The 26,090-nt window shown below is 35.6% G+C and overlaps 5 protein-coding genes across 6 annotated transcripts; 2 read left to right on the forward strand and 3 right to left on the reverse strand.

Annotated features, from left to right (window-relative positions):
- Nucleotides 1–161: 161 nt before the first annotated feature.
- Nucleotides 162–788, forward strand: LOC125216892 (agamous-like MADS-box protein AGL29). Its single transcript, XM_048118680.1, has one exon. The coding sequence runs from the start codon at nt 221–223 to the stop codon at nt 629–631; it is 411 nt and encodes a 136-aa protein (XP_047974637.1). The 5' UTR covers nt 162–220; the 3' UTR covers nt 632–788.
- Nucleotides 789–6,170: 5,382 nt separating this feature from the next.
- LOC125213842 lies at nt 6,171–7,812 on the forward strand. Its single transcript, XM_048114593.1, has 3 exons — nt 6,171–6,662; nt 7,137–7,154; nt 7,256–7,812. Exons 1-3 carry the CDS (start codon nt 6,317–6,319, stop codon nt 7,435–7,437), a joined length of 546 nt encoding a protein of 181 aa, XP_047970550.1. The 5' UTR covers nt 6,171–6,316; the 3' UTR covers nt 7,438–7,812.
- A 123-nt stretch (nt 7,813–7,935) lies between these two features.
- On the reverse strand, nt 7,936–9,812 carry LOC125213841 (probable WRKY transcription factor 41). Its single transcript, XM_048114592.1, has 3 exons — nt 9,105–9,812; nt 8,889–9,017; nt 7,936–8,798 (listed from the first exon to the last, which is right to left on the reverse strand). The coding sequence occupies exons 1-3, from the start codon at nt 9,425–9,427 to the stop codon at nt 8,192–8,194; spliced, it is 1,059 nt and encodes a 352-aa protein (XP_047970549.1). The 5' UTR covers nt 9,428–9,812; the 3' UTR covers nt 7,936–8,191.
- Nucleotides 9,813–12,109: 2,297 nt separating this feature from the next.
- Nucleotides 12,110–16,152, reverse strand: LOC125214891 (probable polygalacturonase). 2 transcript variants are annotated; one of them, XM_048116103.1, is made up of 7 exons: nt 15,997–16,135; nt 15,552–15,772; nt 15,070–15,427; nt 13,718–13,838; nt 13,315–13,489; nt 13,141–13,211; nt 12,110–12,880 (listed from the first exon to the last, which is right to left on the reverse strand). In XM_048116103.1, exons 3-7 carry the CDS (start codon nt 15,409–15,411, stop codon nt 12,231–12,233), a joined length of 1,359 nt encoding a protein of 452 aa, XP_047972060.1. In that variant the 5' UTR covers nt 15,412–15,427; nt 15,552–15,772; nt 15,997–16,135; the 3' UTR covers nt 12,110–12,230. The 2 variants fall into 2 exon arrangements, with proteins under 2 accessions (XP_047972060.1, XP_047972059.1); XM_048116102.1 differs by lacking the exon at nt 15,552–15,772 and having other exon boundaries at nt 15,997–16,152.
- A 3,365-nt stretch (nt 16,153–19,517) lies between these two features.
- Nucleotides 19,518–20,718, reverse strand: LOC125216731 (ethylene-responsive transcription factor ERF061-like). The gene is made up of 2 exons (XM_048118496.1): nt 19,738–20,718; nt 19,518–19,699 (listed from the first exon to the last, which is right to left on the reverse strand). Exon 1 carries the CDS (start codon nt 20,553–20,555, stop codon nt 19,758–19,760), a length of 798 nt encoding a protein of 265 aa, XP_047974453.1. The 5' UTR covers nt 20,556–20,718; the 3' UTR covers nt 19,518–19,699; nt 19,738–19,757.
- Nucleotides 20,719–26,090: the final 5,372 nt, after the last annotated feature.

Genomic DNA, 26,090 nt, shown 5'->3' on the forward strand with positions numbered 1-26,090 from the left:
GTGACTATCCAACTTGTACTCAAATTATAATTGGTAATTATAGTGCAATTAATACTTTTGAGCCAATTATATTGTTTCCTAATGAATACATAACCATACACGATTAGATTAGTACTACTATTAAACTTAGGAGTAATTTATAAAGTGGTTGCCTATATATATCATATGTAGACGGCCATCGAGAGGAAAGGAAAGGAAAATCTTAGAAAAAAAGGGCATAATGAGGAGAAAGATCGAAATAAAGCTGATCGAAGACAAGCCAAAACGACACACGACCTTCACAAAACGGCGGCAGGGCCTCATGAAGAAAGCCGAGCAACTCTGCGAGAAATCCAACTCCCAGGCCGTCGTCATCGCCTTCTCCGGCTCCGGAAACTGCTACTGCCTCGGCCATCCCCACGCCGACCCCGTCTTGGACCGCTACTTCGGAGAATCCTCTTCCGCCACTACCGAGCCGGAGGAGGAGGCGCCGCCGCTCACGGAGGCGGAGAGGAGGATCGGCGATGCCATGAAGAGCGGGCGGTGGGTGGACGCCGCCACGGGGTTGAAAGTGGACGAGCTTGACGAATTGCTTGCGGAGTTGGAGGAGAGTACGCGTAGGGTGGAGGCGCTTGCGGCGGAGTCCGGTTGAGATTGTGGTCGGAGTTGCTAATTAGGGTTTCTAATTTGGAATTTTAATTTAATTTGCATAGTGCTATCTTTTTGTTGTTTTATTATAGTTATGTTAGATCTGCATACCTGTCACTTGATCGGAACTGAATACATATTTATTTTATGTCGATGCTAAATTTTTAATGGCTTGGTTACACTGTTAGCTAATTCTATATAATTGTGTTGGAATCATGGATTAGACGTGCCCGGTTAATGGACTTTGACCGAATAATAAATGTGACGAGACATTTAATTTTCCAAAATTAAATGCTACATTGTCGATCTACGTTCCGCGTAGACGATCGTAGTATATTCACTTTCTCAAATTCGATTCTCGGTGAGTGAGAAATAGTGGATTAAAGTTGAGCACAATTGAGCTTTATCTAATCTTGAATATAGGGAGCAATCAACTAGTGTTAGTTGTCCCACATTAGAAGTGAGAGCCTCTGTTGAGGTGTAATGAATTAAGTGTTCTACTATACTTAATAAAATCTAGTTGATCAAGCTGAAGGTGGTGAAGTCTTTTTGGACTAACGCCATGATCAAGCTGGCAGAGTCAAGTCAGCCAAGTGACCTGATCAAGCTGAAGTTGTGACCTGATCAAGCTGAAGCTGGCAAAGTCTAGTGAGCTGATCAAGATGGAGCTGGCATAGACCAGTGACCTGATTAAATTGGAGCTGGCACAGACCAATGATTTGATCAAGCTATGTGATTAAGCTGGAGCTGGCACATACCGGTGACCTGATCAAGCTGAGTGCAGACTCAAGTTGATACTCACTTCAGGATGTATATGTCCAGATACATCCGGGATTCAAAATCCATAACGTTTTTGTAACCCCCGTCAATTACAGAATCTCCATGATGACAGCAATCAAGGCTGTTAACCCCTGCAGGTGGATGGAGCCTATAAATAGGTTAGTCATTTGTGCATTCTAGCATCTAAGACCATACAACACATCAGAAAACTAGAATTCACAAGCATTATAAGCTCTCTTCTCTCTTTGCATAGTCTACTGTCGAAGCTTTGCCCTTGTCTTATTCCAGTTCGTCAGAGCTCGTTTCGATTGCGGTGCTGCATCAAACGAGACGTTAACCGTTTTATCTTTGGGGACGAAACGCCAATCCGAAGAGCACTACCGGGGCGTATCTCGTCTTGCGGAAAGAGGCCTCCTCGACTCGGCTATTTCCTTACTTTCACGATTTATTGTTTCGATTATTTCATTGTAATTTAGTTTCAGTTTTTACATTATTCCTTCTTTTGGGTTGTATTACGCCCGACAAGCACTTTTCTCTTGTAACCCCGGAATCCCCAACAAATTGGTGATTAGCTCCCTTAAAAAAACGTAAGTATTGATCCAAAGCTTGATTTTAAATAATAATTAAATTTGATTTTTGGTAGTAGAATATCTAGATATTTTAGTATAAATATCTAAATATTTTAGGAGAATAGTTTAGATTATAGATATTATTTAAGAAATATCTAGATTTTATTGATAAAAAACTAGATATTTAGAATATAAAAATATCAAGTAAATGTTTCCAGAATAGGAAGTGGATGCCTATAAATATGGGTAAGTTGTACTAACATTTTGTATAAGTTGAACAACTTGAGAAAGTTTGAGAAATAAAAGTGTTCCTTTCCCACATAACCAACATCTCCTAAATCATTTCCCAAATATTTCACCCATTTTCCTTTCAAATATTTTCTCCAAACTAATTACTCCTCCAACATATATCTTATATATTCCAACATGTAGTACTATTGGATAGTAGTGAGAACCTCCAACATATATCTTATACAGTATATTCCAACATGCCGGAATAATTATCCAAATTAAATCCAAAGTCTGATTATTCCTTTTTAATTGATGAAATTTTCAGCCCTTATATTTGTCTCTAGGGGGATTTTCGAAAATCCCATGTTTTATGGGAGAATGGATTTTATTATTATATTATTTGATCACTTGTTTATTCTCTTCCATAAATAAATTCAAATATCCTAGCATATCTTTCCAAATCTAAGAAGATCCTACCATATCCTAATTTAATTAGGATTATTATTAAATCCCTTTTGAAGAAGTCAAACTACACGCCACTTTCCACTATTATTGGGGAGATTAGTATTATTTTCTTGCTCCGTGATATTTTATTCAACTCCCTGAAATATTCAAATTAAACCATAGGCTAAACAAATAGCCTAAAAATTCGAATTCCCTATTTTTCCTCTTCAAATTTTCGCCAACTACAACTAACAAATCTCTCCAAATCTTTAATTTATTTAATTAAAGATATTATATCTTGCACTCTATAAATAAGAGAGAAGACCTAAACCCTAGATCACAAAAACCGTCCCCCACTCTCCCTCAATCTCGATCTCTGTCTCTCCCACTCTCTCAAATTTTTCTTCTACTTTTCTCCATTTATTCTTCATCTTGTGTGAAGAATTGAAGCTGAAATTCAAGATTTTGTTGAAGAATCAAGATCCTACTTGTTTCCTACCAATTGTTCTATTGAAAAGGTACTTTTATTTTGATCTTTTCTTCCTCTACCGATCAATCGGTGTTCTTGAGTCCACATGCATTTAGATCGAGTGAAGGGGGAAATTAAACGATGAATTTGGGATTCATGTGTGTGGGTGTGTGCCCGTGTATGTGTGTGTGACCGTGTGTGTGCGTGTGCACGCCTCGATAGGCATGCACATGTGTGGTGCGTGTGCGTGTGTTTTGTGTGGAAAACACTCATGCGTGACACGATTTGATGATAAATCTGGAATTGTTGTGTGAATAAAAACGATATGATAATCGTACTTTGATTTTGATTGGTGATATTGAAAATAATCGATGGGAAAAGGGAAACGTGAGATCATGCATGATTTTGATCCATGATTGAGACTTATTTGAAATATATGAACTAAAGGTGATAGTTCGCGTTCCCGGTGTGATAACAAAAAGAAGTGCGTATTTGAAATCGAAGGAAATCGAGGTGGGCTTTATTCTTAACTCTTTCTTATGTTGCAAAATTGTGATAGTGGAGCAATAAGAGTGGATTAAACTGTTATGCCATGTATGCAGAAAAAGTAAAGTACATGCAGAAAAGTACTGACATAAAGCAGATCTGGTTCTAACTACCAACAACTTCATCTTCTTCGGGAATCAAACGAGAATAGCATAGAAAAGAGAGTTTTAAACACCATGAAAACAGAACAAACTTTAGATCTAGACTTAAAACGAGAAATTAAAGCCTAAACTAACAGATCTACACTACTGGACCTAAAGGATGCAGAAACAGAAAGTAAATAGCCATAATCATGCACAACGTAAATATCGAGCACCAAATATGCGAAACTTCAACTCCAAAACACCACGATTCAACAGATCCAAACATCTCCATATGCAAATCCCCAACCTCCAACAACAAACCAATAGATCTCAACTCCAAACATCCAACAACAAACAAAGAACGAAAGCTAAAAACAAGAGATGAACATAAACTCAGAGATATCCAACCAAAAGCAAACATAAACTTCCATAATAACTAGAAATAAGTCTGAATCCAGCAGATCAAAGTCAGAAGCTAAAGTTGCGAACTTAAAAACCACAAAGTACTAAACGAAAGCAATAAAATTGTTTCTTCGCCTTCACAAGGCGGTGTTACACAGCAAAATAACGATGACGATGAGAACCACGGTGGCCAGAACCCTCCATATCCAAGTGCGCAACAACACGAAATGAAAATTTGAAGTATAGAACTAGAACTAGAGCTAGGAAAGCATAGGAGTGGCAGTTCACCGTCTCTGTCTTTCTTCAAGGTTGAGCTCCTTATATATGCGAGGCTCTGATCCCTAGGGTATCCCTCTGGTGATTTGACGCTCCTGCCCTTGAGTAAGACTCTTTAAAATAATCTGTTTTCGCTCCATTCTGCTCATTCTGCTCCTGTCGCCAACTTTTGATTCTCCCAGGTCTGAACGACGACTTCTGATTTTTGCTTCAATTTCATCTCTTTTGCATCTGCCAGGTCAGGTAACAGCAACTCCTGGGTCCGACAGATTTACTACGCACCTGAACTCATAAACGCACATTAGCGCCCCAAATGCACAGAATTTTAACCCTAAACCAATGCATGAAACGAGCCTTATCACCATGCCTATGATTATTTTGGATATTGTGTGTGCCTGATGCCTAGTTTGCGAGTGCGCTCCATTAGGCTATAGGGCTATATAAACGAATTCGGGTCTGAGTAGGGCCGCAAACCCTATCAGGCTAGTGTACACGGGAGATCGGGAGCCGTCCTTGCTATTCGGCCGGTCTCGTGGGCGAAAGTGTGGCCACACTTCGTCGCACCATGATATTGTTGATTGATGAGAAAATGGGAGGTATTGTTTGACTGGCCAGTCCATGAAATATTTTGTGATACTCGATGCTATCTTTTAAATTAAACGCTAAACCTCGAGTTCACTATGGTAAGGGTGGCATAACTATAAAATGTTTTGGCATGAGTCCACTGAGTATGCTTAAAATACTCAGCCCTGCATGTGTTTTCCCTATGTGCAGGTTGAGCGGCGATGGCAATCTCAAATTCTCAAATTTCATTCTACATGATTTGGAACAAATAAAAAACAATTTGAAAATATAAAAATTATTAGAAGATCTATACACTGAATTTAAGAATAGATTCATATCTATCATTCCAAACTCCCATGGCTTCCAAAATTTTATTTTCTTGCATTTATTTATTTTTACAGAAATATTGTTATACACGACAACGGATTCAACATATTACTATAGTTGGAATGCGAGTTTTATTCAATGTATAGTAGGAGTAACAATTTCAAAAAGTATTGTTAGAGATTTAGTAAGCCTAGTAGTATATGAATTGATCCTAAAATTTGCTAAATTTATAGCTCAAATTATAGTATGATTCCTGCATTGAATTAGCCTACAATCCAAGTAGAAGTAGAGCTAACTCAGCTTGTTAATTTTTTTTTTTCGATAAAAAATAACTCTTAATATTCTCTTATTTTATTCTCTTGCTATCTAATTCAATAAATATCATTTTCTTAAATTTCATGTCTAGAAATATTAGTCACTTGAGATAAGCATTATGGAGTATGGAGTAAAACGGTGTTGCCATGATGCACATCACATATTTCTTATTCGTCGAGTATACATTGAAAAACGTTAAGACATCGTTCAGTTGCTATAACTCATTGTCATATGATTATTTATTTAGGATTAGGTTGTGAGCTATTTTAGTTACAAAGAGTGACTATATATAACTCTTTATCATATAATTATCTATTTAAGATTAAGTTATAATAAGTAAAATTCAATCCCATGAACCAAATATAATGATTATTATTTAGGTGGTATGATATGATATGATTACCACTGTAGAATTATGTTGGGTGGTTATATTAATTAATGAAATAGTATAAATTTATTTATAAAATATAATCTCGCAAATGGAAATTACTTAAATTAACTATATGCTCAATTCGATAAAATTGAATCAAATTATAATCATTGCAGCTCGATACGATTTCACTCGCAGAAAGCTTCAAATAGATAGATAAGCCAACTGAAATCTCACTCATTCAATCCAATTCGTAACAAATTCAACCCGTAAATGCAAAAGCAAACGAATTAAAACTCACAAGCTCTGTAAAATGATGGTAAGCTATCTGCAAATTGAAATCCGCTTCAAGAACCCACCATTTCTGTTTCCATCCGACGATTGCACTTTGAAGAAGCAATCCCACCTCAAATCCCAAACTTCAAAGGGGAGGATAACATCTCCAAGATACGGAAATGCGATGGTGTGCAGTGGGATTATGTTTCCAATCGATTCATGGGCGGCGGCCGACGTCGATTCTCCGGCCATTGCTTCGCAGCTCTCTGCTTTCTCTCTCTTACCCTATATGGGCTTCTTGTATTTCATCACCAAATCAAAATCTGCCCCACCCCTCACGCTTTTTGGATTCTATTTCCTGCTCGCCTTTGTGGCTGCCGCCAGTAAGTAATCTTCCTTTTTTTCAAAAAAATAAAATAAAAATATGATCTTGGAATCTATGGTTTTTTGTGAGTCAATTTTTAGCTATGGTGCATATAACTTGTGATGAAGTATTTGGAAAATCTTTATGCATCTTCTCAATAGACAAAATTAGAAGATTTTTTGAGGAAGACATTTGACTGGGAAAGGGAATCAAGTGGTTATGCGATGTGGATTTTGGTGTTCTCCTAATATAGTAGTTTGTAGTTCCCTAATTTATGGTCTCAAGCTGCTTATGTTTTGTTTAGTGATTCTGAATTGTCCATCAAATTTTACTCTAGTTTCTGTGTAAGCATTGAGAATTTAAGTTTCAGCTATATTAGATTTGAAGAGGGTCTATTTCTTTGCTTTTTTCTTTCTTGCTTTTCTCGGACTAAAAGCATATGAACTAACCACTTCTACATCTGTTTTTGCTGCATCACCTTCTCTCCCTACAGTACCAGCAGGAATTTATGGTAAGTTTTCTCCAATGGGACATTGTTTAGAAGCTATCTGAATCGAATTTTACATAATTTTGCATATGTTGGCCGTCATAGAAAATTCCCTCTCTCAACAGCAAAGGTGCACTATGGTAAATCCTTGGCCAATGTCGACTGGTTGCACGGTGGGGCTGAGTCACTGCTTATGCTTACCAACCTATTCATCGTGGTGGGGCTCAGGAAGGCTCTTAGGGAAGCTGAACACGAAACTACGGATGTTACTTCAAACGTCAAAGATGAGGAGAAGTCATCAGTATAGGTGATAGATCTACAATTTTCGTATGCTCCAAGAAATGTTAGGGCATCAGATTGATCATTGAATTGAAGCAAGTGAACTACATTTTTTGTAACTAACGATAGGCAGATTGTCTCATTCTCATTGAGATGATTCTTGAGCTTCTTTTGTAAATCTTGATAATTAATTCTTTATGCCACCGTAACAGGTAGAAAGAGATGAACGCTTAGCTCTGGTTGGTCTATCTAAAGGTTCATTCTCTAGGTTTTATCATTTTGATATGCAGTGTGAGCTTGGTTGCTGTATTTTTGTTTACATTTTGATGTTGCCTCAGTTTCCATCAAATCTTCCTTGTAAAAGTTGATCTATAAGAGAATACAGTGGCATTATCTTGCTTCATATTGATGTCAATTTCTTACCAGTATTAATGTTTGTTCTCTATTATCTTTAGCTATGATCTTATATGCAGCAGCGGAGCTTGTCTCCAAGCAAGCAATTTATGCGAATAACGTGCTTTCATCATGATTGTCAAGATTCTTCATAGATTTGAACATCTCTTCCTCCTCCTGTTGTGATCTAATATACAGAAATTAGAAAAAAAAATGCTATTCTTGATGTTTTACATGAATCCTAGTAGTTTGCTTAGATTCTTGATGTTGTAAATTAAAAAAACCGCAGATTTTGCTTTTGATATTATTTCTCTAACTCCAGCTTTGATATATCTAGATAGGTTAAAGCAGATCCCTACACCTCTTATTTGCCTACTTTTGAAATCCGGTCATCTGAAGAATCCAGAGGCGTTGAATGGGAAATTCGGATCTAGTTCCAACTGATCAACTGGGAAATCCATGCTCCCCATTGGAGAGTTGGTCGTTGATGCATGGGCCGATACGATATCTGCTACATCAGACTCCAAATGCTGATAGCCCTGAGACCCTCCGAAGCTTGCCATATGGTGGGGCGCCGGAGAGAAGTAATTTGTTTCTGATGTGGCCGGAGATAGAAACAGTGGTGAGTATGCTCCCAAATTACCATCTCCAACCAGAGCAGAGAATGAAAGGTACTGATTCTCTGTGTCACCTAGCTCATAAGTCGAGGGGAAGGAGAACTGAGTCGGCATCGTCTCCTTGCTGTCCGAGCTTCCGGTGTTCACTCTTAGGTTTGCTTTCAAGTTCAAGAGTGCCTGACTCTGCTGCTGCGGGATGTGCCTCGTTTCTTGCTTCTCCGGTGACACTGGCGGGGGGACTACTGCGTTGGTCGACTGGTTGCACGTGTGCGCCCCTTTGTACGTGATCTCAAACACAGTTGGGTCGTCGTCGGATCTCTGCACCTGCTTTGTCGCCCAGCAGTCTTGGACGAGACGGTATGTGCAACGGTAATAGCTCCTGTTGATAAAAAATGAAAACACACTTTTATTAGTTAAGTGTTCGGATTTCGATTTTTCGAATATTATCAAAAAGGGAGAGAGAATAGACCTGGGATATTTAGCTCCTAGGATGTCTTTCTGCCCATATTTTCTCCAACTATATCCATCATCAGTGGGGCCTTCAAGTCCATTTTCAGGGTTAACTTTCACTTGTTCTGTCCACGTAGGCTGCATCTTTCTGTTAGAACCAATCATCAAACCCGAAAAATTAGCATCGATTTGATTAATTATGATCATTTTCTTTTGATTAAGTGAAGCTCTTTACCTCTTTTTTGATGCATTGTAGTCTTGTTGGTCTCTGAAGCTATTACTCAAGTCCTCACTTCTGCAGCTTCCATCGACTGATATAGATGACTCCACGATGCCCGATGCTGGTGTTGGTGGTGCTGGAGTGTGCTCGGCCGCCCCCTTTGAGTTCAGGATCAAAAGGGCCTTCTCGTACGAGGATAGTATCCTCTGCATGAGCATGTTCTGGGCTCGGGATGGGGAGGTCGAGCACAGGTGGAAATGGAGCTGCTTGGCTTTCTCCATCCCCTGCACCAGCTCGTTGATCACCATCTCGTATTCCCAGGTGCACGCGCTCTCCATTTTCCGGTTTTCTTTCCTTAGGTTCGATCAAAGGGTGATTTGGTTCAAATGGAATCGGACTATGTTCATATGTGTTCACGGTTTGTTTTAGGGCTCGGGTGATCTTCGGTTCAGTATTTGAGGAGTAGGATTTTCAGTTATGATCTGTTATGAGGAATGTGAGTAGGTACTTGTTGATGAGGATGAATGGTCAGTTTGTTTGATTGTATATATATATAGAAAGAGAGGTTTGTATTTGTAATTGTAATTGTAGGTATTGATTTGTGATGAGGAAAAAAAAGGAGAGGAGAAGAGTGGAAGTTTGACTGGAGAAAACGAGTTATTCTGGGTTGACTAGTCATTGGTCGTGTTGGAAGTTTACTATGATGTTGACAACTAGGAAAGTCAAGTGCTGACCAATTCAAACACACATCATACATGTGTATATAGGAGTATCATATATGTATGAAAGATATGAATCTTTTATATGCTTGACTACTTCACTGTCACAAATAATATATCTCAAAGATTTTGATTTAGATTTTTATATTAGACTGGAAAGTTTGAATGTTTTGGAAAGGGAGAGTGTGATTTTGGAATGATGTAATTGCACGAACTTATACTTTAAAGTTTAAACTTTTACACATGAACTAATATTATCCCTCTAAATACATAAATTTTCAATTGTTTATTTTTCACATGATTAATAATTTTTTGAAAAATTAATGTCATAGTGATGAATTTAAGTTGTAAATTAATGTTAGCAATTTAGCATGACTAGCTGAAGTGACGTAGAGATGAAGTATGTATGATTATAATTTCACATAGTTTTCCTATAAATTAAATTTGAATGCATTTATTGTCACTTTTGAATTACTAGTTTTGTCTCTCTTAACTGAGGGAGCTGGACCACGTTAAGGCATTAAGCAAACATCCTAGTATTTTTTCTTTGGAGAGAGAGAGAGAGAGAGAGCTCTGACCAATTCAAAGTGGTGAAAAAATATCATGTGGTATATGAAATAATGATTCAACTTTGAGTTCAAGTATGATTATTATATTAGTCAATAAAATTGGTATAATAATCTAAAGAATCTTCAAACTACGCGTTTATATAACTCAATCGTGGGCCTCTGAGGTGTAATAGGTGAAACTAGACGAACTGTACTAGTAATTTTTCTTCAACTTCTTGGTCAAAGAAATAGGAGTATAATTTCTTCAGTTGAAAATTAATCAAGATTTATTATTTACAGGTATCAGTACAGTATTTCTATATCAAAAAGTCGAATATTTTGCGAATCCGATTTGAAATTCTTTTATTCATGTACATGTAAATGTAAATGACAATATATTCGATTTGTATTTAAATGAATATTCGAAAACATTATAAATATAAGTAATTACTCATTCCCCCCATTCATTGTCCAATTTTTTTTTATGTCGGAAGTTGGGGTCTTTCTATTAATTACTCGGTAACTCATTTCATTTTTTACTATATTTTTTTTTAATCAATGGGTCACACATTATATCAATTCATTTCACTGTCATTTGTTATAAAACTAATCTACTTATAGTTATGACTCATGTTATAATTCATTTCACTTTTATAGTTCTTAGTATTCATGCCGAGTCATAATGAGGATGTATAATATTGAATAAATTCCCAAAGCATTTAAAAGTACTACTACTTAACAATTATAAATTGGATGTCGTACAATGTACTTGAGATTTATTCTCTTTTTGGGTGCACATGACATTTCTATGTAATTACTCATTTTAATTAGTCTTGCAAAACTAAAACAAATACAAGTGGTCTTGTCAATTGCTAATATTCAAATCAAATCAGGTCATGTATTTCTTTAGTATTCTTAAATCAAACAATCTTCGAATTTGAATATTTTAAAGAAATATAAAACCCTATAAATAAACTAGAATAAACATTTTACATATATTCTATTTGATTCGATTTGCTTAGAACCTTGCCCTTTACTTAAGCACAATAAGAAGAAAAAACTTAGGTTCAAATATCTAGCCATCTAGGTCTGCAATAATTTGCTAACATCTAACTATGGTAATTCGAAGCCTATATTATTAGTATTAAAATTTTGGAAAACCACTACGAATTAGTATATAATAATACACATGTAGTATTTTATATGATTTTTTTGACGGTTTTAGTATATTCTTGGCTATATAATAAAACAACATGGGGAGGAGTAGAAGAGAAAATGTTAATAGTTGTGGAGTGTAGATTTTTCTTGTAGAAGTTGAAAGATAATTCAACCCTTGAAAAAGGGAAAAAGAAATATTGAAGTTCAACAATTTGGACTCGCTGAGTCTGTTTTGTGGCAATACTATTCGACTATTACTAAGTGGAGCCAACAAAGACAAGGTCAACAATTAGAAAACCTTATCTTAAGCATAATTAGGTATTCATCTTAAAACATCACTAATTATCGTTGTCTTTTAATGAATATGCTCAACGACATGACCAACTTTAGGAGAATTAAGATAGAGATATGGACGTATGGTTATCCATAAAATCTAGTTTGAAACGAATTGTGGTAAGCTCGAATGATTTTAAATTAAATGAGTTCAATTGTACGTGCCTCAACGACATGACCAACTTTTGGAGAAACATGCTGCTTTCTTCAGTTGATTATGAATATTCTATGATTCAGTGTAGTGATGAATGTAACCAATTCATACATAATCAATCTGGGATTTTCATATCGAATTTCTTCACAGTTCTTCCGTTTTAGAGATTACAAACGCTTTCACTTACAAATCATTGATCACTATATTAAGTACTTTGCAAGCACACACTTCACCACTTTGCGAAGGAAGAAGCGCACTCCCCTGCCTGCTGACTACTCGTCAGTTCCGAGCATGGCAACGGGCTGACTTGAACCGCACCTCCACTTACATCAGAGCACTGCCAAGGCGAATTTCTCATTCCTGGGGCACCACTGAAACTAATATTGGAGAGACAAATCCCAGTGAATGGCGCATTTTTCAGACCATGAACCAGACCAGGTTGCTGTACACGTTCGCCCCACACATCCTTGATTGTAACATCTTTGAGAACTGGGAGAGCATTCGGATTATATTTTTCATCTGGATGGTCGCCAACATCACCTGAGATCTTTATCCCCTTTCGTGCTTTGTACATGTATACATTGGATACTGTAATGTTTCTTATGACTCCACCCCTCCCGATATTGGTCTTCAAATGGATGCCAACACCCATGTTAGATAGGGTTATGTGCTCAGCTAGAATATCCTCAACGCCTCCAGATGTTTCGCTTCCAACTGCAATTCCAGCAAATGGTGATGATCCAGATACCCGTCTAATGGTTATACCACGACTAGGGCGGCCATAAGAGATTCCATACTCATCCCACCCACTCTTCACAGCCACCAGGTCATCTCCCGTTGATATGTAGGTATCCTCAATGCATACATCAGTGCTCGAGTCTGGAAAGGAAACAATATTGATGAAATATTCAATACTATCCTTAATATATGACACTTCATTAGTTCATTAGCTCTATCTCAACTGAAGCCCTCAAAACATTATCACTGCATGATGTTAAGGTAATGGAAAATCAACAAAATATTGTGTGGATACATTTGTACCGAGTCAAGACTTCCTTTCTTGCACCAATAGGTCCGATACAGAGATATAAATTAAGCTATTACTAAAATACTTGAAACTGTAAGTATCAAACGCTTACCTGGATCTATTCCATCAGTGTTTGGCGAATCAGCAGGAGCCACTATGGTCAAATAATTGAAGACAACGTTGCTGAAAAGAGGTAAAGAATGAGGGAAACAATATACAGATGAAGAGGGAGTGAATGAGGTAGCTATAAAATAAACATTTTTCATACATCATAAACGACTTATACCTGCAATACACAGGGTGTATGTTCCAAAATGGCGAGTTCTTGAAAGTTACATTGGAAATTATTATGTCTCTGGAGTTCTTCAATTCAACTAGGTTGGGTCTGGTATACTGAAGAGTTCTTTGCCTCCACATGTTCCACCAAATGTCACCTTGACCTTCAATCGTCCCATTTTCACCTACCAAGATAGCATTTTATTAACAAAAGAGGGTATAAAGTTCAGGTTCCTGTTAAAAATAGCAAAACTCAATAGTATACTGCAGGGTCGTTTACATATTTTTAACGTTATATCAAGTGGAAGATAATCTGCTAAAAGCCTTCTTGCGCTGTTGACATTGTGGTTTTTTTGTACTCAAAAGCACTTTTTCCAATTCATTATTCAACAAATCTACTATAGCATACAAACCTGTTATTATCACATCATGGAGTCCATCCCCATGGACGAAGCTCATATACCTTCCTCCAAGCCGTTCTCTCCCTCTACCATAAGAAGGCAAGGGAGCTATTAAGGGCCACCGGTTAGTATCCTACAATGAATATACAGGTAAGTTAAAGATCATATGGTTATGGAATATCTATGAGCAGAAAAACAAGGAGTTGAGTCAATCTTCGCTGTGGTTAGTTTTAAGCTTTCAGAATGCCATAACATATTCACACATGGCTTTTCATGAAAAATACGACACTCTAGTTTTAAGGTTTCAGAATGCCAAATTTTCCCAAGTGAAGAAATGTTTACTAGGATATAGGAGTGAGAATCTCAAGTATCAAAAATTTGTGCACAATTAACAAAAACATCATAAACTAAATGCTAGAAAGACCAAATCTATAGGAACTAGGAAGCCTATCATGGGCAAGAAGATCCACCAAAAATAGTATTTTAAGAATCACAATTATTGGTACACTAACTAGACATAGTTTTTTTACTGAAACCTTTATAAGAAAGACTTTTCAAGACACAAACTAATGCGTGGACATTGACTGTTATGTAGAGCAAGCTAGCATAAAGTTAAGTCTAGTGCATTGATTGAAAATTGACTTTTAAGTAATTAAGCTGATTGTAAGTAGAGGTGATTTAGTTAAAAAGAAAGGCTATTTAACAGTTATTGACTTCCACTATAAAATAAAACATGGAATTAGAAGGATAACATCTATATGTAACACCATTATTGGCTGTCAGATTCTCAAATGGCAACCAACTCAAACCACTAGCTTCTCTATCCACAGATATCCCCAAACATACACTGGAACACTACAGGCTCTCATTAAGTTATTTGGACGAAGTTAGAGGAATTAGCAGCATCAGACTGCTCCATAAGAAATCTAATCCAGAAGATAAGAGTCAAGACAAACTGAATATCCTTGTTCAGTTATCCCATTTTCTTTTCATCACATTGCAATAAAACGGGCGAGAAATGCTTGTTCAACCAGCAAATACACAGTTCTCAGTAAAAAAATCAAGGCCTTTACTGAGAAGAAAAACAAATTCATAAAAAAATAGAAAGCTAAACTTAAACGAGCTCCATGCTTTTAAAAGATGTCCAATTAGGAAAACAAAATTCCCACAATTGATAAACACCTTCACATAGCCATATAAGAACAAATAAACTAAAATCCTCATTCTATAACCTGCATATGCCTACTAACATACCCAATACAGTAACAACAATATAAAATATAGAAAACACCACACGTTTAAGCCAAAAGGGAAGGACAGAGTGAGAATCAAAACAAAAATAAAAAAGGAGACGATTCCAATACCACTGTGGCTTTGAGGACAGCACCTCTTGCCAAGTATAGAGTCATCCGGCTGGTGAGATTAAATGGTCCAGTTAAGTACTCTCCAGAAGGAATGTAGAGAAGCGCACCACCAGTCCTGTTTAAATGCCTAATTCTGTATATAGCTTCCCTAAAGGCTTTGGTGTTCAGAGTCACTCCATCACCCACACCTCCAAAATCGGCTATGGATATGTTCTCATCGCGATGCTTCATCGGTACAATTCCCGAGCAAGTCACCCCATCCGCGTAAACAGATGATACCAAGCAATTTATCAGAAGCACAACCCCAAACCATAGCAAAATCGAAAATCCACGATCGTGCATATTGAGCTGATTTGAGCTATACGGAGCAAGGGAGCGTCAGAATAATCCAAACAAGGGATGAATAGTAAGAGATTTGATGAAGAAAAACAAACGGAAGGAAATAAAAGTAAGTGGATTTATGGAGTAGGATTTTTCTGAACCTAATTTGCAAAGTTTTCAATAATTCACGGTTGCTGAAACCTAACACTCTGATCTCGACCGTGACTGGAAAAGGAGAGTTCTACTTGCTTTATGCTTTAATAGAAACTAAAACACATAATCAACCACTCATTAAAAAGGCAGTGACTATAGCAGCTCCTAATAGCGTGAGATCTGGAAACCGATCCAAACAGAAACCTCCAAATATGAAGCTTCTGCAATGCTGATAAAGCAAATTTGCATATAAAAGGAAAATTAACAAAATATCAACAGACGAAAACGTGAGCACATAAATTAGAAAAATCTAGATCAAAAACTAGAAGCTAAGTGGAGTTGTGATAAAAAATGAGAGAAAACAACAAACAGAAGTAAACAAAAAAAGCAGAGCTAGCAAACACAAAAACGGATACATATGTGTGATTCGTAGTGCGAAAATCGAAATGCTACCTGAAGTGACGAGCAGAAAATTTTCTGTCAGCAAGTGTTTGTCTTCTCCAGAGAGAGAGAGAGAGAGAGAGGAAATACAGCAGACGCTGCGGAGAGATTTATGCAGAATATCGTAAAATTGTGATAAACGTATTCTCTCTCTTAATTATTGATTAAGAGAGGAATCCAAAAAAAACGGATAGTTTATCAAAATATAGCACAAGATTTCCAAGCGACTGTTGTCGGCAACGTATATTAGTATATAATCTTTTTTTAGTAACTCTTTTTTAATATACACTACACAAGGGAATGTTTGACACTACTTAGTTTGTATATTAGATTTATTATAAATAAAATATCAACACGACTCATTAGATATATCATGAATTAGTCGTAATTGCAAGATCAAAGTTTTTATTCCACAGATTAGCTGGGTAGTTAATTGTGATTGTGAGCATATTATGATAATTAATTGTTATCGAGTTGGGATTCTTAACATTGAAGTAGGTAAATTTTAGTGGATAATACTAACTGGGGAAAGAATTGGACAGTCAATTTTTAAACTGGAATGTCAAGTTTTACCATTAAATAAATTCAGATGTTTCCACGAAAAGCTCCGCATATGTAGTTTGGGGTTAATTTTATGATTACTACGACTATCAAATTGGTTGCTAATGTTTTATTCATTTTAAAAAATAAACATTAAATTTTATATTTATTTCAGTTGGAGTTTAATATTTTTTTATTTTATTTTAAAAATGATAATAAAAATATCAATTGGTTGCACTACAAGACGGTGGAAGCAACCTCCAGAGCTGATAGATCCACTGATCTTCGGATACTTGAGCGGCCTAGTTTGGGGCTCGGCCTCCGAACATGAGCCGATGCAGCACCATCATCATGTCCAAGCTCTCCACCGTCAAAGGAGCATTCCATTTTGCCTCAACCTCAATCTCTCTAAAGACAATGAAGCACAACTCAGTTGATAAGACGCTTCTTCTCTAACCAATAGGTCAGGGATTCGAGTCATCATGGAGGTAAATGGGGAACCATTGTTAGTCCTGCTTCTCTAGATAATGAAATTAAGTTGATGTTTTGTCTTTTTATTTTTTAGCGAACAAATGTAATCAAAGATGTACTAGCTATTAGTTAATCATAATTAACCGAAATAACTGTATGCATATAATCAACAGGTAAATGAGGGAGAAGAATTTGTGCAGTTGATGGAATCTAAATTCTTAGTAGTAATGTTACACCAAAGTCCATCAATTTACCATCAAACTATTTCGATATCTATAAATTATTTCCATAGACAAGTGTTGAAACGAATTCGATCATTTCAGATTGTATAAAGATCAAAGTAATGAATTTTTTAATAAAAAAATCCAAATAATAGATCTGCATCTATTTGAGTTGGAATGGATAATAGTATTGTTGATACAAGTTGGCAGATTTCATTGTCAATCGTTTTAGAGGCATGTGGCACTATCTGGAAAATATACATTAATTCCATTTCTTTAATCATTTAATATTTTTTTGAACTGCATTAATAAAATTTTGTTACTCCATTTACCAACTTCACCAAACTGCATTTATCACGATGAAGGGAGATGCCTGAACCGGCCCACCCTGACCATGGACCTCGGCCCTGTTCTTTACAGGCCGATTTGGCCCAAACCTTTTTTTTTCTTTCTATTTTGTTTAACATTGGCTGGATGTTTCTATTACTAAAAATTAAAGTTCTAAACCGAAGTCAGTAAAACATAAAGCATCGTTACAAGAAATAATTTGGGTGCCGTCTGGAGCAGCTGGAGGGGTGTGAGACTGGGGGTTGGGGTGCAGTCCAACACCAGACGTGGTACGTGTTTGTTGTGGTGCTCAACGCCCGACCACAAGGAATTTAAAAAATAAACTCAATTAAATTTTTTATATAAAAAAATTGAAAATTAAATTGTACTCAGATTGTTGAGGCGTTTCCTTTCAGCACTTGATTTAAAAAAAGAAAAGTGTTCAGTAAGTTAAGTAAAGAAAGAATAAAATATGAAAAGAAAAATGGTACATGGATAAGTAAAGAGAGAATAAAGTACTCCAAATGTGTTTAGAAAAGAAAAAGACCCACCCACGATAGGAAAAACCAAAAAAGAATACGACTCAGGGACGGAGGGGGTATTTTTTTTTATAATCTATGTAACTTTTGGAAATTTGAATTGTATAATTTTGATTATTTAATTAATAGTAGTATAAATTTGGACAAGTTACTACGTATTTTTGATATTTTACTAAATCATTTTTAGTTGTTATTTTAATTTGCGTATATGGAAAATTAAAAAATATATACTTTCTTGGTTCCATTACAAGTTATTGATATTCATTTTTTGTTGTCCTATAATCCAATTATAAGTGACCAATATTTTTAGCAAAAAATAATACTTTTATTTTGTACTTTATTCTCTTTTCACTTAACTCAATAAATATCATCTTATTAAATCTTGCGTGGAATTTTTTTTAATACTTGAGATTGGACCAAAGGAGTATAAAATTAAAAATAATAAGAAAGTGAATAATAAAATTACTACTACCAATGGGGTGTAGCGTCGTAGTTGGCAACGCGCAGTTGTGGTGACCTTGAGGTCACGGGTTCAAACCAGTCACCCACTGGGAGACTTTCGGCTTTAAATAGCAAACCCGGTCGAGCAGGATTAGTCGGATTCTGTCAAAGGCGGGTTCGGTACACCTGGGGTCAAACCAAAAAAATATAAAAAATAAAATTACTACTCCTATATATGTAATACTAGTACTCTCTTCATTCCATAGTAATGGAGTTATTTCTCTTTTTAATAAAAGTCAATACATTTTATTCACTTACTTTACTTTTCCTTAATTTATTATTTCATCATCTCTCTACCTTTTTCATTTCGTACTTTATTCTTCCTTTATTTAACACAATTTTTCTTAAATAGCGTGTCGAAAAGAACCGCATCATAAGCATGAAATATGAGAAATTATGAGAGCACGGTTACGTATCTGATTTAGATATGGAGAGAGGTATGAGTCGTGGAGGACAATATTTTGAACATTATTTTCCATGCAAATTTGCACAAACATGCACACACACCACTCACAAGCAGCACACATCCTCCTCTTTCCAGTCACAAGATAAGAAAAATATCTAACTCAATTCGGTAGTTGTATCACGGTATGTTCCACGGGCACGAAACTAGATTAAATCGTAAACGGTAATTTAATCTACCACATAAATAGAGGTGCGTGACAACTTTTGGTTATGTTGATTAATATAATTATTAAAAAAATTCAATTGTTTGATAAACTCAAGTTATCAATCAACGTATATTAACAACATTAATGGGGTCCATCACATTCCATTTCATTGTGTCATCATATTTTCCACGTCACTTGTTAAATCCAAACATACCAAGATTCCAAGTGTCATTATTGCATACAAACATGTGAATCCAATAAATTGCATCCCTCAATTTCCGCTTCTTTCTTTTGTTAATACAAAATACACTATATCACATTCATAGCTTGCAACAATAATTCTCAGTCAAGATTTTGTAACACATAATAGCAACCAAGTTAAACGTCATACAATTTCATATCAGAAGCATATATAATGCTCCATCCTTGTATAAAAACCAGATGGATAAAGCTTCTCATCCAAATTTCTTGAATACATAACTATTAACAACATTCCTAATTACTACTACTAGTATTTTGTTTTTGATCCTCAATCGATGGATTGATGGAGATTCATATTGTGACTAATTTGCAAGAACTTCCCATATTAACTCCGGGTCAAACGACGGCACCCTAGCAAGCAAGCATCCCTCCATCTCCGACACCGCGACCTCCTCTGCCCCCGAGCACCACTCGTACGACACGGCCACAGACCCCGACGACCCCTCGCCAACAGCACTAGCCCCACAGCCCTCTTCCGTCGCTCCCGAAGACTCACTTTTCTTCCCACCACAATCTCCGCCACTCTTTCCCGCCAATTTCCCGGCATCCCGGCGGGCCTTTTTCTCTCTCTTGACCTTCCGCCACACGGCCTCGATTTTGGCGTCGACGGCTCTCCCCAGCGCCTCGAGGCGCGGGGCGTCCCCGAGGCCGAGGCGGGCCGGGTCGCGGAGGTTGGGGAAGTTGAGGCGGGCGTACTCGGCCCGCAGCTTGTAGGCCGCCCGGTCGTAGGCGTAGGCGGCGGCCTCGGGCGAGTCGTAGGTGCCGAGCCACACGCGCATCCTGTTCTGCGGCAGCCGTATCTCCGCCACCCACTTCCCCCATTGTCGCTGCCGCACCCCTCTGTACAGCTTCCCGCTTCTCGCCCCGATTCTCGAAATCGCGGCGCTCTCGCGGGAAAATTGGTTGATCATCAAATCCCTCTGCTGGAGGTACACGGACGATCCCACCGGCCCCAAAACAGGGCCCGCTTCGTAACACTTTGAGAATATTGAATCAATGGTGTTTGAATTACTGCTTAGAATGAGCTGCGAGAGGTATGATCCGATGTTGGAATCATGGTTTTCAGTGAAAAATGGAGGGTTTTGATTGGTTATGTTCATTTTTTTTAGATTTCAAGAACAGAAAACAGGGGAGGGAAATGGGAACTCAAAAACTTTTCCCTTTTTCCGCAGAAATCGAAAATTAGGAGGAAAGGAAATTAAAAGTGGAGAATATGAAAGAAGGGAGGCTCTTTGAGGAGGAATGGAAACATAAAAAGTTGGGTTGATTTTAGGTGTTAGATTTTGGTTAGGATAAGAGTTGTGTATTTATAGAGGAATGGGTCTTTACTGTTTCCGGTTGTAGAATTAAGCAGTTCACATTTATTATTCAACTTTTTGCATATTTATATCGTCTGAAAATGATTTGCCACTCAAATGTTGCTATTTTGTACAAGAAATTAATAAAATTTACTAATAAAGTATATTTGTATGCTTCTAGAGGAATTGGTCCTGTCTTGTTAAGTTAGAATGTAAGTACTAGTAATAAAGAACTCCAAAAGAATTTATCAATAGTGTATCCCTAATTAATAATCAATAGTTATTAGTAAAACGTCTAATGGGGCCGATAACTAGTCGTCATAATTAAAATCAAATTGATAGAAGGGTGTGGTCGAATCGTTCATCTTTAATCAAAGTGGTTAGAGATTCGAATTGTTCATCATTAATTAAGTGGTCAAAGGTTCAATCTCCATATTTGAACAATGGCGGACACACATTTACTCAAGCATCGGCTTAAGCCAATCCCAAACTAAAAAATTCAAAATTTCTAATTTTATAATATGGTTCTATTAGTATTTGAATTAATGTGCAAAAAAGTTCCTATTAAAATAATAAAATATAAAGTTAATAAAATTTTGAATACACGGCCCTTACTGTACCGATTTTTTGCATGTTTGCTCCTGTCTTTGAGTATGGAGCAATCTGAGTGTTTGCTCCTGTCTTTGAGTATGGAGCAATCTGATTAGCTGTTTCATCCTTCTAAGTGGCATTTTGACCAAATTTAGTATTCTCATTGGTCACAGAAGTCTCATTTCACTTTTACTATTTTGAAGAAAATGGACCTCATATTTCACTCCCCACTTACATTTTATTATAAAATCAATAGTACCACAATTTACTCACTTTTTCTCATTTTCATTAATAAAGTCAAACAATTTCTTAAAAGCCATGCTGGTAAAAAGTAGGACTTCTAATGAGGACCGGCGGGAGTACTACTATTTGATCTTAACATTATTGCTGAAGATCACTCTCTCCATCCGTCGTTTGTAGTCCCATTTTGACTAAGCAAGAGTTTTAAGAAATTATTTGACTTTGTGAACACAATAGAAAAATGAGTTAGTGAATTGTAGGCTTCACTTTTATATATTGATTTTATATTAGAATGTGAGTGTTACGGTTTAGTGAATAGTGGACCCACTTACTTAAAATAGAAAAAAGTAAATGAGACTTTAAATCGTGGACATCTCAAATAGCAAAATGAGACTTTAAATTGCGGATATAGGGAGTATATTTTATTGCGAGAACGAGTTATTTCAAATTCATTATTACTTCCCCCATCTCATAAAAATAGTCTTCTTTTTCTATTTTAGTATTTCCCACAAAAATAGTCAATTTCTATTTTTGGCAAGTCTTTTCTCTCATATAAAGTGGACCTCATTCTCTACTAACAATACTTCGATTACTTTTAATTTCTACATCTCTCATATCTTACCCATTTCGCATTAAAACTAATGCGGATTCCAAAATCTCTATTTTTACGGAGGGAGTATTAAATAAAGTAAAAAAAAATCTGAGATTGAGAAATTAGAAAATTGAGGGTAATCTTGTTTAGATTTGGATTTTGGAGTTTAGATAACGTGTGGATCCCATATTGGGTCCGTACAACTGAGGAAATCCACTTAAAGAGTGGGCCCTCTTTACAATCTGGCACTGCCACGGTTTTAGTACACTTTCACTCTTTGGGCAGGAGAATTTTGATTCCTTAAATCTTAGTAGGTCAAACACCATTTCTTTCATTTAATCACCTAATTATAATCTGCAGTATGAATAGGTCAAACACCACTTATCTTATACTCCCTCCGTCCCATTAAATATGCAACATTTGCTTTTCGGCACGAAATTTTATATAATGTTGTTTTGTGAGTTAATAAAAAGAGAGTAAAGTAAGAGGAAGAAAAAGTAGAGAGAATATTGTTTCCATTTTCAGAAACGTTTCATTTTTAATGGAGCAGGCCGAAAAGGAAAACGTTGCATTTCTAATAGGACAGAAGGAGTATGTATTGATTCAATGATTCTTAATCTAAAGTTACGCTATCTAGAATTTGAAGTTCTAGTCATTATATGGTACGAATATTGACTCGGATCCTTTAAATTTATGTGCAGTTCGACATAAACACAAATCTTGATAATGATACGACATAAAATGTTTTTTTTTTTTTTTCGCAGATACATGTTTTGTTAGTATTTCTTAAATAAAATGAAATAATTGACTATATATATAATGTATATAATTAAGCAAATTAATCTCATTTTCACCCTAAATAATAAAGCTAAAATGGAGAATGAACTTGCTTCACGAAACTCCAACTATCACAATTTAGTGAGACAAGCAGCCTGTGGTAATCCTACGTATTTTCTAACACTATTGAAACTTAAAACGTGGTTAATGTGTAAAAGGTCGGTTACATAATGCACCGAGTGAAAATTAATATGATTAGGTGTCACATGATAATATCATTACTAAATGTGGTGGCACATTATGAATTCTGATACATAAAAACTCTACTGATTATAGCACCATTTAAACTTATAAAATGTAAAAGTCATATTTCATGAGAATCCAATTTTAATGATTTATCAATGTGATGTGTGACACCTAAATTCCAAATTTTTACACGTTAGCTTGGAAAATAGTGGAATGAGATAGGTCATATACAACTTAAATTCCTATCAACCTAGTCAATTCCAATGTCTTAAATTAACGAATTGAAGAGAAAGAGTAAGTTTTGTGGAAAAATAACAAATTATTTTATAGGGATCTTAACATTTCTTACTTACTTACATTACATGAATCGAAAATTTTTGTTATACCGTACACCCTCCGTCCCAGCTAAGTTGAGACAAAACTTTTGGGCACGTAGATTAAGAATTTGTATTGAAAAGTATGACAGATGAATAAAGTAAGAAAAATAAAGAGAGAGTAAAGTACATGGTGGAATAAAGTAATAGTGATTGAATGTTTTATTTTTTTGTTAAAAAGAGAAATGACTACTCAACTTAGTAGAGACATCCCAATGAATTTACATATCAATGACAATGAAGACACTGCACGACAAATGACTCGTAGAATATAGTGTTAATTCGTAATGATACTTTTTTAATAAGGTGCATGTAAATCTATCCACTTTTATGGTGAAGGACAAAAACCCTCACATGTCGACATACTTTTATATGAAAAAAAAATCATGAACACTCTTGCACTTTTATGACAAACTTCTGAAGTATTTTGTATTCATGTCTACTTTCAAACTCTTGGTATGAGGATCTCCGAATCGAATGTGAGAGATTCTCGAAAATGATAATCTCATTATTATTATTTCAATAATTAGTTACAAGCAATCTAATTTGTTAAATCTAATGTGGTAATTGCTTTTTACTTTACTTATTAGACCTTCTTATTTATCATATAGTAATTTCAACTGAAATTATAGTACTACTACTCACTCTCCACAAAAATAGTCTAATTTTGCAATTGTGGTTCGTCCCTCAAAATTATTTGACTTTTTTTGGAAAGTTTTTCACCGCACATTACACTATTAATAATGTGAGTCTTACTATTCATGCACTAACACTATTTCAACTATTTTTTTTGCTTTATAAATCATATTTTACCAATTACTCATTAAAATTTATGTGATTTTCAGAGGATATTTTTATGAAACAAAGAGGGTATATACTAATTAATGGCTACAAGTTTGAAACGTATTGCTAATATCTCAATTTACCCTTTGGTTTACAATGAGATGTATATTTAACAATCAACTACCAATATGAAACAATTCATGAAAATCAAAGTCGGAATACCACTTTTTGGAGTCCAATAAATGTTGCATTGAAGGTGTAAAGGTGAAGAAGGTTTAAAGAAAGAAGAAAATTATGATTAATGTCCTTTTTTGAAAATTACGCTCGTGAGTCGTGATGTTCTCATTAATTTCCTAAAGCTTGAATAAAGTAATGACATGGGTGGGCAATAATGTGATGGCCACCTAAAGTCAATACCAAATTTCTCTCCTATGCCACGTGTCTCTTGAAGTAGAGGAAGAATTACCACAAATTTTCATTATTGGTTCAATAACACTATATCTATCCTCCAGGATATTATTTAAATTATCAGGTTATTCGTTATTTAATTGTCGTGTGCTTAATATTGGCCATATATCATGTTGAACCAAATCAGTAGATCGGCTATTTAACTTATAATTTAAAATAATGACTTCTTCGCCTCAAACGAGAGATTGGCATAGTAAGATTTAACTTTGTTTTCTTACAAATTCATTATAGAAAGATCCAAATCATTGTAAGTTGCATTATATGCTTGTAAGTGTCTGTTATTTTCGGTTGGAAAAGTAATACTAACAAATTAAAATAAAAAAATTAGCTATGAATTAAAAGGATTGCCGGAAATCTTTTTGTGATAACCTACTCAAAAGTTAATGAAAATCCATTGATATAAAACTTTAAAAGAGCATTACTGATTTTTTTAATGAAAAATATAATTAAAGAGAGAAGGTAAAAAAGATTACGTCCATTCTCAAAATGTAAGATAACACTATGAGAAGAACATGTATATAAATGGTAATGAGGAAAACAATTTATTCAGAACTGTATGAAAATTAATTATGCATTAATTAAGTGTTGACCTTGAAAAAGGTATATTTTGTCTTCTAGTAAAATGTCGGCCCAATGCTTTCCCATTCACTGTGTCCAACTCGCATCCACGTGTCGTTCAATCATTTATGCAATGATTTTACCATTATTTTTCCCAAAGACGGAAACCAGATTAAATGTGAAAGAAAAATATATTGCATAGTAGTATAAAATTAATATTGATAGATGGACCAAATTAATTTTTTTACTATTTTTATGAACGGAATGAGTATAACTTTAACATAATTATATGCAGTAGCACAGTATCTTTATATACTTTCTCCGTTTCACAGAAATATGTCATATTTTCTTTTTCGTCCGTCTCATACAAATAGTCCATGTCCATTTATGACAATCATTTCATCCTTATCTTTTACTCTCTCCGTCCCAAATTACTTCAGCGTTTCTTTTCGGCACAAGATTTAAGAAAGTTTAGTTTAGTGAGTTAAATAAAAATAAAATAAGGTAGAGGAGAGAGTAAAGTAAAAGAAATAATAAAGTAAGTGGGATTAGATGTTTTGTTTTTATCCAAAAAAAGAAATGATCCAAGTAACTTGGGACATTCCAAAATGGAATACGACTCAAGTAACTTGGGACAGAGGGAGTACTTTATTATTTATGGGCCACACAACCCCGATTTCAACTATTTTTTCTTTTATCTTTTATTCT

The sequence above is a fragment of the Salvia hispanica genome, chromosome 3, assembly GCF_023119035.1.
Source record: "Salvia hispanica cultivar TCC Black 2014 chromosome 3, UniMelb_Shisp_WGS_1.0, whole genome shotgun sequence".
In the NCBI taxonomy this organism is placed as follows: domain Eukaryota; kingdom Viridiplantae; phylum Streptophyta; class Magnoliopsida; order Lamiales; family Lamiaceae; genus Salvia; species Salvia hispanica.